General features: G+C 34.1%; 1 protein-coding gene across 1 annotated transcript; it reads right to left on the bottom strand.

Annotated features, from left to right (window-relative positions):
* Positions 1–5,091: 5,091 nt before the first annotated feature.
* On the bottom strand, positions 5,092–9,114 carry LOC111880434 (probable E3 ubiquitin-protein ligase RHA4A). Its single transcript, XM_023876872.3, has 3 exons — positions 8,768–9,114; positions 8,341–8,423; positions 5,092–5,664 (listed from the first exon to the last, which is right to left on the bottom strand). Exons 1-3 carry the CDS (start codon positions 8,990–8,992, stop codon positions 5,283–5,285), a joined length of 690 nt encoding a protein of 229 aa, XP_023732640.1. The 5' UTR covers positions 8,993–9,114; the 3' UTR covers positions 5,092–5,282.
* Positions 9,115–19,572: the final 10,458 nt, after the last annotated feature.

The raw sequence follows: 19,572 nt of genomic DNA, 5'->3' as shown, positions 1-19,572 counted from the left end.
CCATTTGTACTGTTTGCTATGGATAATCCTGGTGAATGATGTGTTTTTTTGTGTGGTACCTTCCTTCTATCTTTTTGAGGCTCACACCAGTTCTGGTGCGACAATAATTTGATTGTAGTGGTGTACGCGTGTGTTAGTGACAACGATTGTGGCTAACCCGACGTGTGTGCTAAATTTGACAATAATGTGGATAGTTGACGGTATGGCTGTAGTGGATAAAGCATCGGTCATCCGAGCAAGATATTGTGTTCTGCTAGAAAATGTACCACTGAGAATTCAATCGTTCGTGTGATCTTGTCTTTCCCATCGTGATTGACTAATGTGAGCGGGAGATGTATGGTGCCCAATGGCCATAGACTATGTCCGGTGAACCCTACGAACAGACCGCCTGTCGGAGGCTTTAGACCCTCCTTCTAAGAGGTACGCAACAACCTAACGCAATGTTCATAGAGTATATCAGTGATGCTACCGTTGTCTATGTATACACGATGAACTTTCAGTTGGTGTATGTAGCCAATGACCAGGAGTGGATCTCTGGGGTTCCAATTGGGTGGCCTTGGGTTTTTCGTCGAGGATGTGATGTTGAGTATATTTTTGAATAATTCCTCAATGTCGTCCTCTATTTCGTGGGGTTCACTTCTTTTGCGGGGCCTGGTGGTGGTGAAGATGACGCCCTTTTTGTGTTGGCGCTTGCCAACGTCTTTTAAGTTTGATTGTTCTTCTGGTCGACATCAAACTTGGATCTCAAGTCCTTTGAAATATCAGAGAGGTTGCCCGTTAGTTTCGTTTCTTTAATCTTTTTATTCAACATCATGCACTCGCTAGTGTCGTTAGTTTACTTTTGTGATACTCATAGTACTTGCCATTTTCTTTTTTTCGCCTTTGGTGGCGCTTTCTCGATGGCATGCACTTTAGTTTGATGATTCCAGTGTTTGTCTTTGCTGAATGGAGGATATCTCCAGGATGAATGTTTCAAATGTCGGTTGTGCTTGTCATGGCCCCTGTCCTGGCGCTCTCGTTGGCCAGTATTGGGGCCAGAGACTGCTTTTTCTTGTTTTATGTATGCATTGGAAATAGCCTTTAGGTTGGATTCCTTTCTTTCTCCACATTCGACTTGCCTGAGGTATTTCTCAACTCTGTATTTGAGTTCATCCCTTGATTGGAGTACCATTCCTTGCATATTCTTTGATAGAGGGACGAGAAGTAATCCTTGGGCGAAGGCACCGATGACAAGAAATTCCTCCTGGACCGAGACGATTAGCGTTCATAGAGTGAATATATCATAATACACTCTTATTGACTCTCCCTACTTTTGCTTGCACACCATGATTGAGTTCGCGTCTCCCTTACCCTTTCTTAACTGCATGAAACTATTGAGGAAAATGTACCGTAGCTGCTCAAAGTTCGAGATGTTGTCGGGTCGTAGTGCCTTGAACCATTTTCCCACATTTTCTTATAGTGTGAAGGGGAAGTACATGCAAGTGAACTGTTTATCCATTCTCAATGAAGTCATCTTCCATTCGTAAGTGTCGATGTGCTCGTATGGATCGGTGGTGTCGTCGTACTTTGGGATGTTCGGTATCATGGCCGAGTGTGGGATCTCGCATTGTAAGAGTTTCTGGTAGAAAGCAAAGTTGATACTCCTCACTAGGTTCTCCATGTGTGGGTATGGGAATCCACTGTACATCATGAATTGTTGGGCGTAGTACGGGTTTCCGTACACTTGATTGTACATTGCCGCTGGCAATATGTACGGTAGTTGTTGCGAGCTCATTTTCATATTTTTCTGCAACTGTGAGCTCAATCCCGGCTGCTGGAGCATGTGCAGATTCGGCCCATGTAACTGTTGTGCCTAGGGATTGGGTTGTTGTGCTGATAACGTGTAAGGATTAGACTCATGCGTCGATATTGTGTGAGGGTTAGACCCTTGTGACGGTGGCACTTGCGGAATGGATCCCTGCAGCTGCTAGATGTAGGGATTGAATATCGGCGGTTGTTGTGTGAAGAGGAGAATGTATGATATGGGAAAGAACTGATAGTTCGACATTGGGTGTTGCACGGAGGACAATATGGTACCTGGGGACCAAGTGTTCGTCCCTGATTTTTGCAACATCGATTGTGGCTGAGAATTCAAAGGTTGTGACTGCTTAGTCATTGTGTTCTGTGGCGTTGTGGTCATGGTTGTGACCAGATGCTATGTAGTGATAGGAGGCGGTCGCCATAAGTTTGCCATTGACACCATTGTGGTGTCCTCCATGGAGCCTAGTGGTTCTTGTGTGACTGGCGTTTGGATGGAGGCGTGTCCTTCTGGTGCAAATGTTTGTGTGTCGTCGAGCGACAACATAGATCTGAGTGGATTTATCTCACCTCCACTAGGTGCCAGAGGTCCATTCCCCATCATTGTCGACGCCTAGTGTCGTATCAAGGTTGTGTAACTCTGAGTATATGCCCGGATGACGCCAAATGTTGTGATTTGTGCTCCAGTCTTAACGTCGTCTCGTGGTGGTTCCGTCTAAGTTAAGCCTTGTAATCACAACAATAAAGAAGCGGCGTCAGTCGACGTCTAGGAGGTGGTCCCAGGAAGAAGCTTCGGTGCTTTAGTTAGTCTGAATGTATATGTGAGAATGCATAGATTAAGGTTTTTTTTGTAAGGAAGCGATCCTTTCCTATAAAGGAGAAGGACCCCTTTTATACCTATCATTCTTTGAGCATGATCCCAATGGTTTTCCTTTGTCTCATCTATACAGACAAGACATGGAGGAGTCCCATTGGTGGATCATGCATCACTAGTAGTAATCCTCTATGCTATTGGTACAGAGGGAATCAAGTGTAATGCTCTAAGCATTACAATTGTCGCCCTGGGGAGTCACCAATTGTGTTTTGGCTTATTATAGACCATAGATTGTCGTCTGGAGTTGGACCTTGGCGTGTGAGTGCCAAGCACCAAAGTTCTAATGCGAGACCGCGAAGGGCGATGGTGAGGGTGTGGCACTAGGATGGTTACTGACCGTTAGCTGGGTCATCTTAAAGATAGAATTTATGTTATCTTTAACATATTCATATATGGATACGCTAAAATGACATATCAAGAGTTGGATACCAGTATGTTATTGCAATGTGATCAACTTTGGGTCGATTAACATTAACTACATGATTTTGTAATGAGGAATCTCATAAGTGTTATACATATTTTGGAGCTTAGGAAGAACTTAATATCATTGGGAGTTTTGGAATTGAATGGAATTAATGGCAATGAAAAGAAGAAACAAGTATGTGTATAAGTTTCTTGACGGGGAAATTGTGTTAGGCTCGATTGCGATTTCAAGCTCTAAAGTTGCTAATTTGGAGATGCCATGATTACCACACTTGATGAATTTGATGGTCTACCAAAAGATTTTTCTTGATATGTAGGAAGCGCTAGAGGGTATCTCCAGGAAGGTAGAGGACGACCGATTTAAGGCGATGTTGATTGACGAAGGAGCTAGATGTATGGAAGTTTAAAAAAAACTTCTAAGTATCGAATTCCACATATAATACTTAAGATTAACTTGAGTGGTTGTGGAGTTGGCTGTGTTCGAGCTCGATGGGAAGTATGAAAATTTTCGCATGGTGGTGTGTTCTTGAATTGGAAGTGGGAAGTGGATTAATATGCATGTCAAGCTGAAGAATATTGAGTTAGGCCGTATGTGACATATATATTGTTGATCCTATGTGAAGGATTAACATGTGAAGAATATGTATAACAATGAAGATAATCGAGTAATAAGATGATAAAGATGAGTTAACTGATACTGTATCATGGATCAAAGAGATAATACAATAAAGAATACAAATTAGACTTGGGATATAATTCCCAACCAACAATCTCTCTCTCTCTCTCTCTCTCTCTCTCTCTCTCTCTATATATATATATATATATATATATATATATATATATATATATATATATATATATATATATATATATATATATATATATATATATATATATATATATATATATCTTAACTCTTAATGACTACATTATGTGTTTATACTCTAAAACGATCACTCCTCCGCTTTATATACTATTGGAAGGAGTATAATTCTACTTACAAGGGAATATTATAACTAGCCATTCTAGAGCATTTAGCGGTATAATGCTAAAATACATAATATCCGACTAGTAGGCTCGGTATTGAAAATGATATTGCAATGAAAATCAAATGTTGAAATGTTTCTGAATATGTTGCGACCCTACAAATAAAATAACATTAAGTGACAAAAAAAAAGATGTCACTAAATACCAAAAAAGTGTCACTAAAAACACCCTTAGTATTCAGCGGCACAAAAAAGTGTCACTATAAACGCTGCCACTAAAAGCCTTTAGTGATATTTTTTGGTTGTGTCACTACAACATTTCGGGTTCTAATAACACTTTTTTATTGTGTCGCTACAACATTTTTGGGTTTTAGTGTCACTTTTGTTTTTGCCACTATATACTTAGTAAAATAAAAATTGCCTTCCTACTGTTAGCGACACAAATTTTCACCAAAAAAATCATATTTAAAAATTAGGTCCAATTCTTTTTTTATTTCATTAGAATATGGTAATGGAATAATGAGAATGAAAATAATAAAATGGACAAGGTTAAATTATAAGACAGCCGGAAAGAATAACTTACAAATAAATATATGCACAACATACTTACTTTTATACACCCACCAAATTCGCATTAAACCAACATACAAAGGGCAATCAGAAATGAAATTTTAGTAAACATGATAATTCGATATTTTCCTAAACATTGTAACTCTAGTGAAAACACAAGCATGTGTGAATACGGAAACTTTGACATCGCTCTTACACGTTTTGACTGTTGTGTCCTTTTTTCTAGTAACTTGCGCTTTGCATCTCAAAAAGGTGCATCAGATTTTGACAACATCGGTTCCTGAAATAAATCAATCACAACATACACAATGAAGGAAATAGTTGATCCTATTCATTGATAATCTCCCTTTAATCTTGTTGGTTTCATCTTGCAATTCCCACTACAAATTCCATTCCTCACAACACGTAATCCATATATAAGATTATTACAAACTTAAATGGTTGGACTCTTTTAATTCGATGTCATCGACATCTTTCCTTGAAGATAATTCTCATTATATTTGGTTCTACAATACATATCCCATTGCATCAACATCAACATCAACATCGATTGCATGGTTATGGAAAAAGTGCAACCAACTCATACACTACACAAAAAATAAAATGAGTTGAATAACGTATTTAATGTGTTACTAGGCTTCAACATGTATGACAACAGAAAGTCCACTAGATACAACATGGTTGATGTCATTAGAGGTGGAGGTGACTCTTGAACAGTCGCTAACACTGCTACTAGCTGCAATTGCCGTGCTAGTGCTTTCTGCTGCGGATGTTACACCTTCAGTTGCTGGGCCATCACCACTGAAATTGGGCTCATCGATGTTCGGCTGAAATTGCGATCGTACAGGTCGCGAGATAGGCCCCACAGCTAAGAAGACACAACATCTACAGAGTGGGCAAGTGGAATTGGATTGAAGCCAATGGTGAATACAGTCCTTGTGGAACACATGCTTGCATGAAGGGACTTGAATCAACTCTTCATTTATTTCAAATTCACCAAGACAAACACAACATCTGCAATGATATTATTATAAAAAAATATATATAATCAATTCACCAAGGACTCTTCCAGACATTATTATTAACCAATTCAGCAAATAACATAAAGGTGTTTAATCACAAATAGAAATAATAGAATATGAAAAAGTGTTTTTTTGGTATGATAGTGTTGAAATACTATAAATTAGTAACTAAATAGACGTATGATCCACTCAGAGATATTAATATTAATATATAAAGATAAAGATTAGTAGCTTTTAAATTATTTAAAATCATTAAAAACACCTGCAAAATTCCACTAACAATCATGATTAGGATAAAGAAAATAAAGTGAATATCTGAACATATAATGAGGTATAAAGTGCACTATTGTTTCCCACTTTATATATATTTCTTTTTCATAATTATATAATGATATTGATTGAGAGCATATATGCCTGCCTCTGAAGATGAATGGCCTTCATAGGAGATTCTATCATGATGATCATAATTCCATATATTGGCACTTTTGAGAAAAGGAAAGGTTGTGATTTAGAATTCCTTAATCCAAAGGAATAAGAACTTGGTAAATATATGTGACGTTACTTAAATACAGGGTTGATGCAATAAAATAATAACATATTTTCATAAATGGCTTTTTTCAATTTTGTTACGAATTTTTTTTTTTTTAGTATTCTATTGAATTTTGTAGAGTTCAATATAGGAAAAAAAAAAATGATAGAATTGTATAAATTATAGAAAAATGTAACAATCTATTCAATTTTATGGAGTTCAATGCATTGTGGATACCCTTACTTTTAATTGAAAAAAATGAATATATCAAAAACTTTAAGTTTTTGTCTTTTATAAATATACATCTATATATAAAAACAAAAAACTTATTTTAAAAGTTTAAGCTTATATTCACATTTGAAACTAAATTATATCCAATTTTTATTTAATATAATTCTCATTTGAATTTTTATTGTACTCATTTTTTTTAACAATTATTGATTATTTAGTAATTACTAGTTAACATATAAATTTTTAATTGTTAATATTTAGGGCGTGTTCGGCAAAATTAACTGGTAGCTCATGGATTGTAGCGGGTAGCTTGTAGCGTTTTGTTAAACGCTACATGAAGTATCATTTGGATTTGGAGCGTTTTGTTTAAACTAAACGCTAGAAGCTTGTAGTGCCGAACAAGACTTTCTGTTCAAAACGGGGCGTTTTGTCAAACGATAGAAGCTACAAGCTCTCAAACGCTTCGTGCCGAACACACCCTTAATATTTAATATGTATCATCATCATGTACAAAAGTAGTTTATCAATTTTTAGTTTACATAATTGTCATTCACATACGAGTGACGAATATAATTATTAAATATCTATGTAAATGATCGATAATCTAGATATATTATAATATTAAATTTATTTGTGAATTTAAATAAATATTTACATTGATTCTGATTAAATTCACATTAAAGTTTAAATAATGCTGTTGATTTTAGATTTGAGAAATTAAATTGTTTCCTACTTTTTAGATTTTTTAGATTTTACTATCAGGATCATATATATACAAATGACTTTATTGAGAGTAATAAGTGAATTTATTGAGATTAATAAGTAAATTTATTAAGATTCATATAAATGATAAGTTGCCAAAGGGCATAATGATCATTAATGTGGATTAATAAGTATAAAAATAATAAAAATAATATATAATTCAGATTTACAATGTAAATATGAAAATCAATCTATTAAAAATAATAATTATGCATTGTCAATTAGAACGCGGAATGATTATTTTATGAACCGGATACAATTCAAATTTATATGTGAATACATGCTTAAACTAAAACAATATATACCAATATAAATGTATATTTATAGAGGGCAACAAATTATTAATTTTGATATATTAAGTTTTTTCAATAAAAATAAGACCTAAATATATTTTTTTTTAAAGTTGGGTTTTCGTTATAATTGGATACATGCACATCAAACTAATAAATATATATCATTATAGTGACATTTTGAATTCCCACACACTATTGGATTTTTGGCTTGATATTTTTTTGTTCACTTTGGAACCTAACACACACACACACACATATATATATATATATATATATATATATATATATATATATATATATATATATATATATATATATATATATATATATATATATAAAAGTGAACCCTACAAAATATATACACATAGGTACTCAAATACAACATATTATTTTGTTTTTTTGTATCATATATGCATTATAATCACCCAATGTTCTTAAAACTCAATTTTCATAATTTTTATTTATAACTATAATATATATGGTTTGGCAGGTGTTCAGCAGAAAGATGTACTGTAAGAGATAGATAATAATGAAATTCTTGAAAAGATTGGAAATGAATTTTAAAAACTTTAGACGATCACAATATATATGATAAAAAAAACAATGTAATATGATGGGTTTAGGTACCAAAGCTTATAAACTTTGAAGAGTATATTAACTTTTCATATATATATATATATATATATATATATATATATATATATATATATATATATATATATATATATATATATATATATATATATATATATATATATATATATATATATATATATATATATATATATATATATATATATATATATATAACTCTTTTAAAATTATGGAAGTTTAGTTCAAATAGTGGTCTTACACAGAATCCTTTGCTTTTAAATCTTCATCAAAGAGAACCTTTGGCAGCTTATCCTTGAGATCTCCTTTCAACCCCGCATAAGTCTATAAATTCATTAAAAAAACAATAATTAGGCCCAGTAATATCAAATCAACATATTACTATAATTCATAGGTGAGTTTACATGTAGAAAAGTAAATCAAATCAAATTAACAATTAACAATAAAGTATATCCTACAATTGTTTTGATTTGCAAATCAACAATAAATTGCAATTGTAATTGTAATTGTAAAAAAACTGCAACTTTGTTAATTTTTAACAGAAAACCAATTGCAAACTTCTATTTAGTTTTTTCCGTGAATTTTCAGGAGCAGAAGAGTTGGTTTGCAACCAAATAACAAACATAACGGATTCACATAATTGAAAGTAAAACTACAATATGTGTTACCATGGGGATAAAAGAGGTAGCATAATTGAAAGTAGAAGGTGGAAGTGTTGGTGGAGAAGAAGAGAGTGCATAAGCCCTTCTTTTAAGGTAGAACAAGTAGAACAAAAGGAATAGTATGATGGAGAAGAGGATTGGGATGGAGAATATAAAAGCTTGATAAACCCTAATTTGAAGTGCATGGGAGTATGGATGATAGTTGATGCTTGGAGTTTGAGGAACACTCATTTCTCACTGCTATTCAATTTCAAATCAAAAGTTCCTTATCAACAAGTTATAGACCCTCTGCAATACAAACCAAGCATCGTGGAAGGTGTGCCTTTATATCTTTAAAGAATCTTGCCACTTAACCATAAAGTGTAATTTGTATACATGTATATGTATGCATATATATATTTGCAAGTGGGGGTGTGGGATATTTGAGGTTGGACAAAGTATCTCTTGGACAATGAAATATGGTATTAAAGAAGCAAATACAGTAAGGTTTGATGAAGACCGGTAAATATATGGTGGAATCGAACTTTATTGAGGATTTGGATGGGAAAATATCATCAAGAGTAATCACATGACCTTTAGCATTTAATATTGGAAAGCTTTTTAAAACAACAAATCAGCTCACATACTTATATATTTAATTTGATTTCAATTCAAAATCTAATGATTACAAAGCTTTATCGGTTTCATTGAGCCAAAACAACCTTTGGCACGTAGCTAGAGATATAAAAAATCCACGAGAGTAAAAGGTGGGTCTACCGAGTGGGATTTACTACGTTTGAAGTCTTAGGTCTTGAAAACGATAGCAAACTACTCTAATTACTGTTGTATCCATTTTGAATAACATAAAATGCAACACCTACACAAGGCCTTCTTGACACGTTTTATCTTTAGGTATCTATTGATTCAACTTTTTGCCACATACGTTTCAAAATAGGTTCCTTTTTCAGTTGTCAGGTTTGCACAGTGGGGTCTTTGGCTTGAGTAAATGTTATTAGAAATTAACTTCACATTGCATTGCATTGCATTCATTCATTTGTCCAGAACCGGATTCGATAGTGTTCAAAATAATAAAAACCGAAATAGAACAATCTTGTTTTTACATATATATATATATATATATATATATATATATATATATATATATATATATATATATATATATATATATATATATATATATATATATATATATATATATATATATATATATAGCTAAGTTCAAGTATTCTAACTAATTATTGTGCGGATATCGTATGCTATGACAATTACTAAGAGAATAAATTTTGTAGCAATGCGAATATGTTCAACCTTACAAAAATATCGTCATTTTCATGCATTTTTGCTAATTATTATTTATTTTTGTTCTCACACATCGTTTTTCACTCATTTTCATTCCGACAGAATACGACCTAATAAACATTCTGACAGAAATGAGAATAATAATAATAAATGTATAATAACCTTATAGACGATTTAACTAGTGAGAATGTGTTAATCAATAACTATGTAAGATTGAACATATTTATATTATCAAACAACATATTTTATTTATCATTTTCATATCATACCATATCCGCACAATAATTAGTTAGAATAGAATAACCTAACCTATCTACCCTAATAAATAAAGATCTTTTTGTCACATGTCATATTCTTATTCATTTTGCCAATTTAATTTTATGGTTATTTTAAATTAATTTTTATTCCACATGTAATTTTATGGTTTTTCTATTTTATTAAATTTCACATATTATTTAAATCTAATCATAAATACATATCAATTTCATTAATTGACTTTCCTTCTAATTTTAAAATTACTAAATTAAGGTTTCATTAATTTTCTTTATTTATTTATCTAAATTATTTGTTTAAATTGAAAACAGAAAAAAAAAACACTTTAATTTTTATACTTCAATATTTTTCTTACTTTTCTTATAAATTCAAACTTCTCAAATATTTTGAATTTTATATTTAAATTTTCTTTTAAATAAACTTATGTAATACATGGGTCTCACACCTACTATATATATATATATATATATATATATATATATATATATATATATATATATATATATATATATATATATATATATATATATATATATATATATATATATATATATTCCTTTGTGCCACCTATATCTAAAATATGCACTTTCATCAAAACACGCAACAAAGCATATGTAAGGTATTTTGGGGATTAAAAAATAAGGGAAATCTCCAATAAAGTCCTAAAATTTTTGTCCGGTTTATGTTTTAGTCCTAAACTAATTTTTGTTTATGAAAAAGTCCCAAAAACTGGCAAAAGTTTGCATTTTGACCCTTTTTGACTGGTTGGAACCGATAACAAATTAATTTTGGACTATTTCATAAATTGACGCAAAATATTAGGACTTTTCTGCAAAAACAAAAAATATTAGGATTTTTCTGCAAACAAAAACTTTATTATTATTATTATTATTATATTAAAAATATAAATAAGTATACTATTTTTTAAATTTTTTATTATTAATATTGTTAATAATACATATAAATACATTTAAATTAAAAAAATATTAAAGACATTTTATAAATGTGAAGGTTGAGCGGATAGTAATGCTTTAAGCTTTGAAATCATGAATGTCTGTTTGTATATTCTAACTTTGTATATGCTCATTTCACATTTGTTATTATTGTTTTTAATTCAGAATATTAACATTTAACCTATTTTTTTTTCTTTTCAAAATAAACTTAATTTAAGATATTTCATATTATTTTATTAATGGAACCTGTTATCAATATATGAACTTATATCTCCTAATTCACATGCACCCTAACATTGATCACCTAAAAGAATAATTGATTCTAAAGATCTAGATCACATTTCAGCTTTTCTTTCTCATACACGATATTGGATCCCTTGAAATTATTTTTTCTTTAAGTTAGGAATATAAACTTAGTAAGGAATGTTGCAATCAAATTATGTTATTATGAGGATGAAGCTCATTTGTTTACTTCATGTCCCTATGGTAAAGGTACAATATACCAGTTTTGATCTGGTTTCGGTTTTTTAAACACTAATTTTTTTCTAAACTGTTTTTTGTAGAATGATTTCGATTATAATCGGTTTCTTAGACCCTTCTTACATCAAATTTCAAATAAATATAGTAGTTATTGTAAAACATTGATAAACACTTGAGATAAAATAGGATTAAAGGTAAAAGAAAAGAAAAACTTACTTGGAAAATTGTCCCAATAAACATACTATTAAACATTGTGAAAATAGTCTTGGGACAACATTTAAAAATAGACTCAGTTTTGTGAAAACAGCTTGGGACAGGATGAAAGTAGACGAGCTTCGTCCTTACAATAACAAAAAATCATTTCAATATTTTTTACTAAGTTTATGTTTCTATCTTGAAGATTAAACGTGACATATGGTTTTAAAGTAAGTTATTTTTTTTAGGTGATCGATGCTTAGGGGGGCACATGAGTTAGAGTGGTATAGGGTTAGTTGTTGGTAACCAGCTTCATTAATAAAATAACAATGAATATGTTAAAGTTATGTTTTTTTTTGAAAAAAAAAAATAGATGTAAAATGGGAAAAAATACAAAAAAAGGGTTTTTATGTAGGAAAAAAATAATTTACTTATTAGGGGCTGAAATAACAAGTAATAGGCAAAATTTTGTTTTTTTTTTTTTTGAAAAAAAAAATAATAGGTCTAACGGAATTCTCAAAACTTTTCCATCAAAAAGAAAATAATAGGTCTAATGGAATTCTCAAAACTTTTCCATCATGTATATATACTAGGGCTGACATTCCCAATTTGATTATTCGGCTTGCTTTTATGTTGTAAAATATTGAATTTTCTCTATGATAGTCAATTACAAGACCACCCAATTGGAATTTCAAAAAATTGACTTCTTGGCTTTTAATCGCCCAACATCTGACAATTTTTCTTATTCAGGTTCGTTTATTGGAGTTTTATCTTAATATGAAACTTTCAGGTCTCTGTTTGTTGGAGTTTTATCTTAATGTGAATGTTCTAATTTCTTGATTGTAAATTGTTATGATTTTTCTTTAATAGGTGTCTTTATAACAAATCAGAAATTAATCAAATGGTTCCTCTATTCAACCTCAACTCATGGTTTAGTGAGGAATCATTGGATCGATATCATGTCTTCCATCTCTTTTTTGGTTCTGATTTTTAATGTATAAGATCGAATTACATCTTAGTATTATCATCGTTTTCATCAATGCACGCCAATTGTTTGACAAAATGCCACATTGAATCAATTTCATGTATTCCTTTTATTTCTTTGTCTCTATAGTACCGATATACACATACAAACATGGCTATTTTTTTCTTTATTTTTATAGCAAGGATTCTGTTCTGGTACTAGCCTACATGGTGCATAAGCGTGATTTATTGGGAAGTTTCAATCAAGTCATTATCAAGATGTAGGTCTCCTTAAATAATGGGGTTTACATTTAAATATAAAATTTAGTGAATAATTTATGATTATGTATCAAGAAAGGGAATTTGTTCTTCAACTATCACCTTACTCTGTTGCTCTTTACTTCTGGTCACATTTATGGCAGTTTGCTCATATTTAAAGAGAGAAAGAGGAGTACCAACGCCTGTCATAGAGTAGGCCATCATCTTTGAAGAACTCTTTCTCTATTCAGATTTAGAGAGAGAAAGAGTGGACTAAGTCTGAAAGCTTCATCCAGGTGATCATCTTCTTCCTTGATGTTGCCAACCAATATTAACATTTGAAATCTATTCACATTTGAAATATATTCGTTATATTGGTCTATATATGTGAAAATTGGATGTACGTTTTTAACATGTTTAACTCGTCCAAATGAAAAAAAAGGTCAAATTTACCAAAATGGCCATATTTGATCAGATTCTAGAAAAAAAATAACAATACTTTAAAACAAGGATCATCAATGTAATTTTCACTAACAAGGAATACCCTTAGATCCGTCTCAATCTTGCTGGAGGGTATTTTCAGCATATATATGTCATGGTCTGTTGCTGCTTCTGCTTTCAAATTTTATGCAAGTTAAGATTTGTTGCTGCTATCTTTAGTTTGTTCTTATAGATGCTTAGATGAAAGTTCATGGATCAAGTAAGAAAGACGTCAAGTTTTTACCATGTTTATTATAAGTCGTTTCACACAAATAATATATTTTTTTGTATGTTAAACTTTCTTATTTTTTTTCTTTCTAAGAGGTGTTTTGAATGACTAAGTATAAAACTAGAACATAGTCTTTTTTTTTTTACAAAGATAGTGTTTCTTTTGGTTTTGCAGGTGGTTATATTATATGTGTTGATGCCATGTGTCATCTCCTAATCCCCAACCAGCTTCTTATCCCGCCCAAAATATGAAACTGAAATTCCGATTATGCCCTTGTGCTACTTAAAAATTCGGTTGTTCATTCCTGATTCAGTGCAATTAAACAATAGAACAGTCATAATATTCCCACAAAATCACGAAAAATAATTCTAATTATTGCAAAACTTACTCATATTTACCTGCCATTTAATTCGGATCCTTTTAAATTGGGTGTCTACTTCTCATTCCAAAACAAAAAATATTCTTAATGTATGTTAGTGTATGTGTGTTGTGTGTGTTTCTGTTGTGTTGTGTTTCAAACCATTTTCCATAAAAATATAAAATGGACAACAAACTTTGTATCATATGTAGAAATAGCATTGTACTTTCAGAAAAACTGATTTCCTAACCTTTTTCCTGTTAAACCATTGTACTTTGAATGACCATTCCTGAAAATAAATGGAAATAGTTCAAAAAAATTATGTATTTTCATTGTTTGACAAATGGTAACATTAAAGCTTTTAAATCATTTTTAATAAGTTTTTGTTTTTCACTTTTACCAATTTTAGCTTTGTACTTTGAATTTATGATTGTTGAACCAAATTGTTAAACTTTTCTTAATTTTTTTCCCGAGTCAGAATGCTCTTTAAAAAATAATTATATGTTAACAATACAAGGGCAGAAGAGTCTTTTTATTTGTAGGGGTGGAATGGTTATTTTCTGTTTAGCGGCAGAATGGTCATCTTTTTACAATCTTACTTTTCTTTTATGTTTACTAATTATGTTTCTATTGAAAACTTTTTATTTTTAGGGTGGTGTGCTTTAAAATAGATGGTATAATAAATATATATACTTGAAAGTACATTGTTATTTTTTATACAGGGACCAACAACTCCTGTGAAACTACATATTCGAAAAAAATAAGTATTTTCTTTGTTTGACAAATGATAAGATTATAATTTTTATTGTCAGAAGAAATGAATAAAAGGAACACTAAAGATTGTTATTCATAGTCATTTTGATATGCTGTTAATTAACTCATTTCTAGAAAAAAAAAGTATGCTAATATTTTCTTTATTACTATTTGTTATGAATATCATGTTATTATCTATTATTATTGATAAATCTGAAAGCATGTCGAAATGTAAAATGATGATAAATGAATAAGTTTTATCTGCTACTATAGTACGTTATGATGTTATAATATGTCTTTTTTTTAAAGTGTAGTACAATATGATGCTATAATATGTTATTTGTTTGGAAAAGTTCAATGCTATAACATGGGATTGACTATGATTTGTACTTTTGTGTAACTACTTATGTTCTTTATGTTTGTTATGTGTGTATGTCTCTGTGTTGTGTTGTATGTTTACATTCCTTTATTAGCATGTTAGTTCATAATTAGTTGTTTTAACAGCAACATACTTTACATTGTAAGCTACCTAAATAACTTAGTTTCATTACAGATTGTTAGCTACCTGAATATTGTTGGCAGGGGTAAAATGGACCTTGTGATTTTTTTTAAACGGTCGATTCATTTTTCCTTAATAACATTTACAGTCAATCAAAAATAGGGAAAACTTAACTTATGTAATAACTAAAGGGCTAGATTCAATAACTCCTTAAGCAGTTCTTCAAATTTAACTATTTTTATCATTGGCAAAATCAAAATTATAAAGACATTAATAACAAATAAACAAACATTCTCCATCTTTCTTTTCCTTTTTGTAACATCCGGATTTCCAGGTATTATGTTTGATTATTTATTCTTTTGAGTAAAAGGGAGGGACTCGACGAGTTGAGGCGTAGACTCGTCGAGTAGGACCACGTGTGCTGACTGGATTAATGAACGGACGCGACGAGTCGGAAAGGATGGACTCGAAGAGTCTGCGCTGTGGAGTGAAACCTTAATTTCCGGGGTTTGTGCCATATTTAAAGGCCTTTATGGCCTCCATATGCGGCCACTTCACCCCTGAGAAACCCTAGAGAGTAGAGAGATCGTTTGTGGTGCAAGAGGAAGGCTAATTCACCATTTCTTATGTCTTTTAGCAAGAAGGAAGGAGGTAGAACAAGCTAAGCGGGTTGAGGAGCTTGGATCCACTTCTATTTGATCAAAGGAAGTTGTTGGAGGTAACAACCTATGCCATTCTTGTGTTTATTATGATTCTAGTGAAATCTAGGGTTTTCTTTATGCCTCTTTTAGTTGAATCTGGAGTATGTGAGGTCCCAAGGCGAGATGGTTCATAGATCTGGACCTTAAGAGGTCCAGAGAGTCCCTACCACTCTGCTTTATGCTATACCTTTTGAGTTATGAACCTAGGAGGCCATTTTAGAGGTTATTTCACCAAAAGAAGCTTTGGGTGTGTTGCATGTGTACCAAGATTCGACCTTTACATGATTATCATGCTTGGGAAGGTCAGATCTATAGATTAGAGAAGCAGATCTGACCTTAGAAGGTCATTTGAGTATGAATATGGAAGCAACTCGCCGAGTTCATAAGTGGACTCGACGAGTCGAGTCGGGGTTGCCCCGCGATTCGTGACAGGAGGAACCCGTCGAATGAAAGGATGACTCGACGAGCCAAGAGAGGCTAGAAGGATTCAGAGGACGCGCATGGACTCGCCGAGTCGCCCGTGTGCACTCGACTAGTCAGGTTAAAGTTTGACCGTTGAATTTCGTTGACCTTAGGGTTCTGGTTAAGACTGACTCAAGAGAGTTCAGGGAAGGGTAGAATGGCCTTCTACCCAATCTTTAGAGATGAGACTATGAGAGTATTGATCGGGGATGTTATTTGAATGATAGGAGGAGGCTAGGTCGGGACGTTGAGCACGAGAGTTATCCGACTATATTGAGGTGAGTCTTCTCACTATACTATACCTGGAAGGGTACCTATGTGTGACCGGAAGGTCTTGTATGCTATTACATGTATGTGCTATATGCTGTTATGTGATATGTATTTGTTATGTATGTTAAGGACCAAAAGGTCAAGATGTTATGGACCTAAAGGTCAAGATGACATGGACCGGAAGGTCAGGAGGTTACAGACCAGAAGGTCGATACGGGTAGGACAGGAAGGTCTACCGGGATTCGGGACGGAAGTCCCCTGAGACACTTGGATCGGAAGATCCTACAGAGTTATGGGCTGGAAAGGTGTATGTGTTGTATGTGGTATTTTGGGGAACTCATTAAGCATTTATGCTTACAGTTGTTGTCTTTTGTGTTTCAGGTACTAGCGAGGATCGCGGGAAGGCGCCTGCATGATCCGTACACACTCATAGAGATTATGTTTTGAGATGCTGGTATTTGTTTGTTATGATGACATTGGATACAGTTTGTTTTGGATATTGTTTTGACGATTAAAAATATGATTTAAAATGAAAAATTGTTTTAAGAATTTACGTTGTTACAAGTTGGTATCAGAGCCTTGGTTTAAGGGATTCGGGTACATCTTCGGGTGTATCCGAACTCAAACTGAGGATTTGAGAAAGTTTTTCATAAAATAAACAATTTTTCTAAGAGAGTAAAAGATTTTGAGAAAGGCAGAACGGAGCAGTGTGTACGATCAGCCAGCACCCGAATGGTGATTTCCCAAAATACCCTTCCATTATGTGTTATGAGATATTATGTGATATGCTATGCATGCTAGAGTAGGATAGGTACTCATATTAGGACTAGAGTGGCCTGATTTGTGATGCCTTAGCCTAGGAAGATTTCTACTTCTATGAGATGCTTGAGAGCGAGTAGGTAGCAGTGAGGAGCCATGAGAGGTTTACCGAGGGGTAGCCTATGCTAGCGAGATGTAGAGCACTTGTAATCTGGGATCCAAGGAGGAGGACTTGGGGTGAATATTGATGCGGTGTGGACGGTAGTATAGGGCCCGTACTACTGAAGACATCGGAGCAGCGCGCACTCCAAGTAAGAATCCTTAGGGTACTAGGGAACAAGTAGGGTTGAGTTATCGAGTGCGAGTATGCTCGAGCGAGTCTCTGATATTATTATGTTGTATTTCAGAGATATCATGGTTGGGACACGCCACAGACCTGAGACGAGCGACGAGAGTGACGAAGAGCTTCGTCAGATGATCCACGATGAGGTGGCAGCGGCAGTTCGAGTCGAGATTCCAGAGATGTTTGGGTCTATCAAGACCACACTGATTGAGACTTTTGATGAGCGGTATGCAGCGGTGACTAAGGCTACGGCTGCTGCAGCTACTGCAGTTGTGGCTGTTGCGAGGCCTCAGGGAGGTGATTCGTTGTTGATTCGAGAGTTCGGCAACATGAAGCCACTAGAGTTTGACGGGACGCAGGATCCGATCGCTGCGATGAGATGGATTTCTGATATTGAGGGATGCTTCTACACATGTTCATGTCTGGAGCATTTGAGGGTACGGTTCGGGCTGAACCAGCTTCGCATAGGAGCGAAGGACTGTGGAAGTTCATGAAGACGAGCTTTACTCTTGCAGAGATTTTAGAGGCGACCTGGGAGAGGTTCACCACCATGTTCAGAGACGAGTATGTTCCCTCGGTGGAGAGGGAACAGCTAGCTCAGGAGTTCTTGACCCTCAAGCAGGGCACTAATTCTGTTACTATGGTTACCAGGAGGTTTCATGAGAGGGCGATGTTCTGCCCTGAGCAGGTGTCTACCGAGAAGGTATGCATGAGCCGGTATTTGGGCATTTTGAGGAGGGATATTCGGGAGTTCGTGTCGAACTCGACTTACCGGACATTTGCTGAGCTCCAGGAAAATGCCCGGAAGAGGGAGATTGAGTTGGAGACTTAGGCCATGGAGGAGGCCGAGTCTCAAGGGATGGATCGGCGGTCGGAGTCTCATCTGGCAACCAAGCAGGCAAAGCCCTCCGATTCAAGATCTGGAGGCCAGAAGGGCCGCACTTGCGGGAAGTGCGGCAAGGGACATGATGGGGTTGTCGATCGGGTGCTTGCTACAACTGTGGAAAGGAGGGGCATATAGCCAAGGATTGCCCCAAGGGGTTCATGGTTTGATTCCATTGCAACTAGACGGGCCATCGAAAGGCCGAGTGTCCGCAACTACGGGGGACAGCACAGGGAGCACCGCAGGGATCTGCCCCTACCGTCGTGCGAGCTACCAAGGTTCGGCCGGTGAAGGCTGAGGCACCGAAGGCTCGCAGGAGAGCCTTCCAGTTGACAGCGGAAGAGGTCCGCGCAGCGCCCGATGTCGTGGCTGGTATGTATTCTTTCATTTATTTATGCTGAGCTTGAGGTGTTATGCTTATATTATGATATGCGTAGGTACTTTTCTAGTGAATTATGTACCTAATTTGGTGTTATTTGACTCGGGTGCGAGTCGGTCATTTGTTTCCTAAGCGTTTATTCAACACATCAGTATCCGACGAGAGGCGTTGAGTCGACCACTGCAAGTTTCTATAGCTGACGAGCGAGCGGTGTATGCTATGGATATGATTCGAGGATGTGTACTCGAGATCTTCGGTGGTGAGTTCCCGATAG

The sequence above is a fragment of the Lactuca sativa genome, chromosome 6 (assembly GCF_002870075.4).
Source record: "Lactuca sativa cultivar Salinas chromosome 6, Lsat_Salinas_v11, whole genome shotgun sequence".
Classification (NCBI taxonomy): domain Eukaryota; kingdom Viridiplantae; phylum Streptophyta; class Magnoliopsida; order Asterales; family Asteraceae; genus Lactuca; species Lactuca sativa.
This window is presented reverse-complemented; position numbering and strand designations above follow the sequence as displayed.

Bases quoted from the DNA above. Each gene is read 5' to 3' on its own strand.
- LOC111880434 (XM_023876872.3), bottom strand. From the start codon at position 8,992: ATGAGTGTTCCTCAAACTCCAAGCATCAACTATCATCCATACTCCCAT. The intron at 8,424-8,767 runs GTAACACATATT...ATGAATTTATAG, and splicing joins CTACCTCTTTTATCCCCATG to ACTTATGCGGGGTTGAAAGG. The intron at 5,665-8,340 runs GTAAGACCACTA...ATATCATTGCAG, and splicing joins TTAAAAGCAAAGGATTCTGT to ATGTTGTGTTTGTCTTGGTG.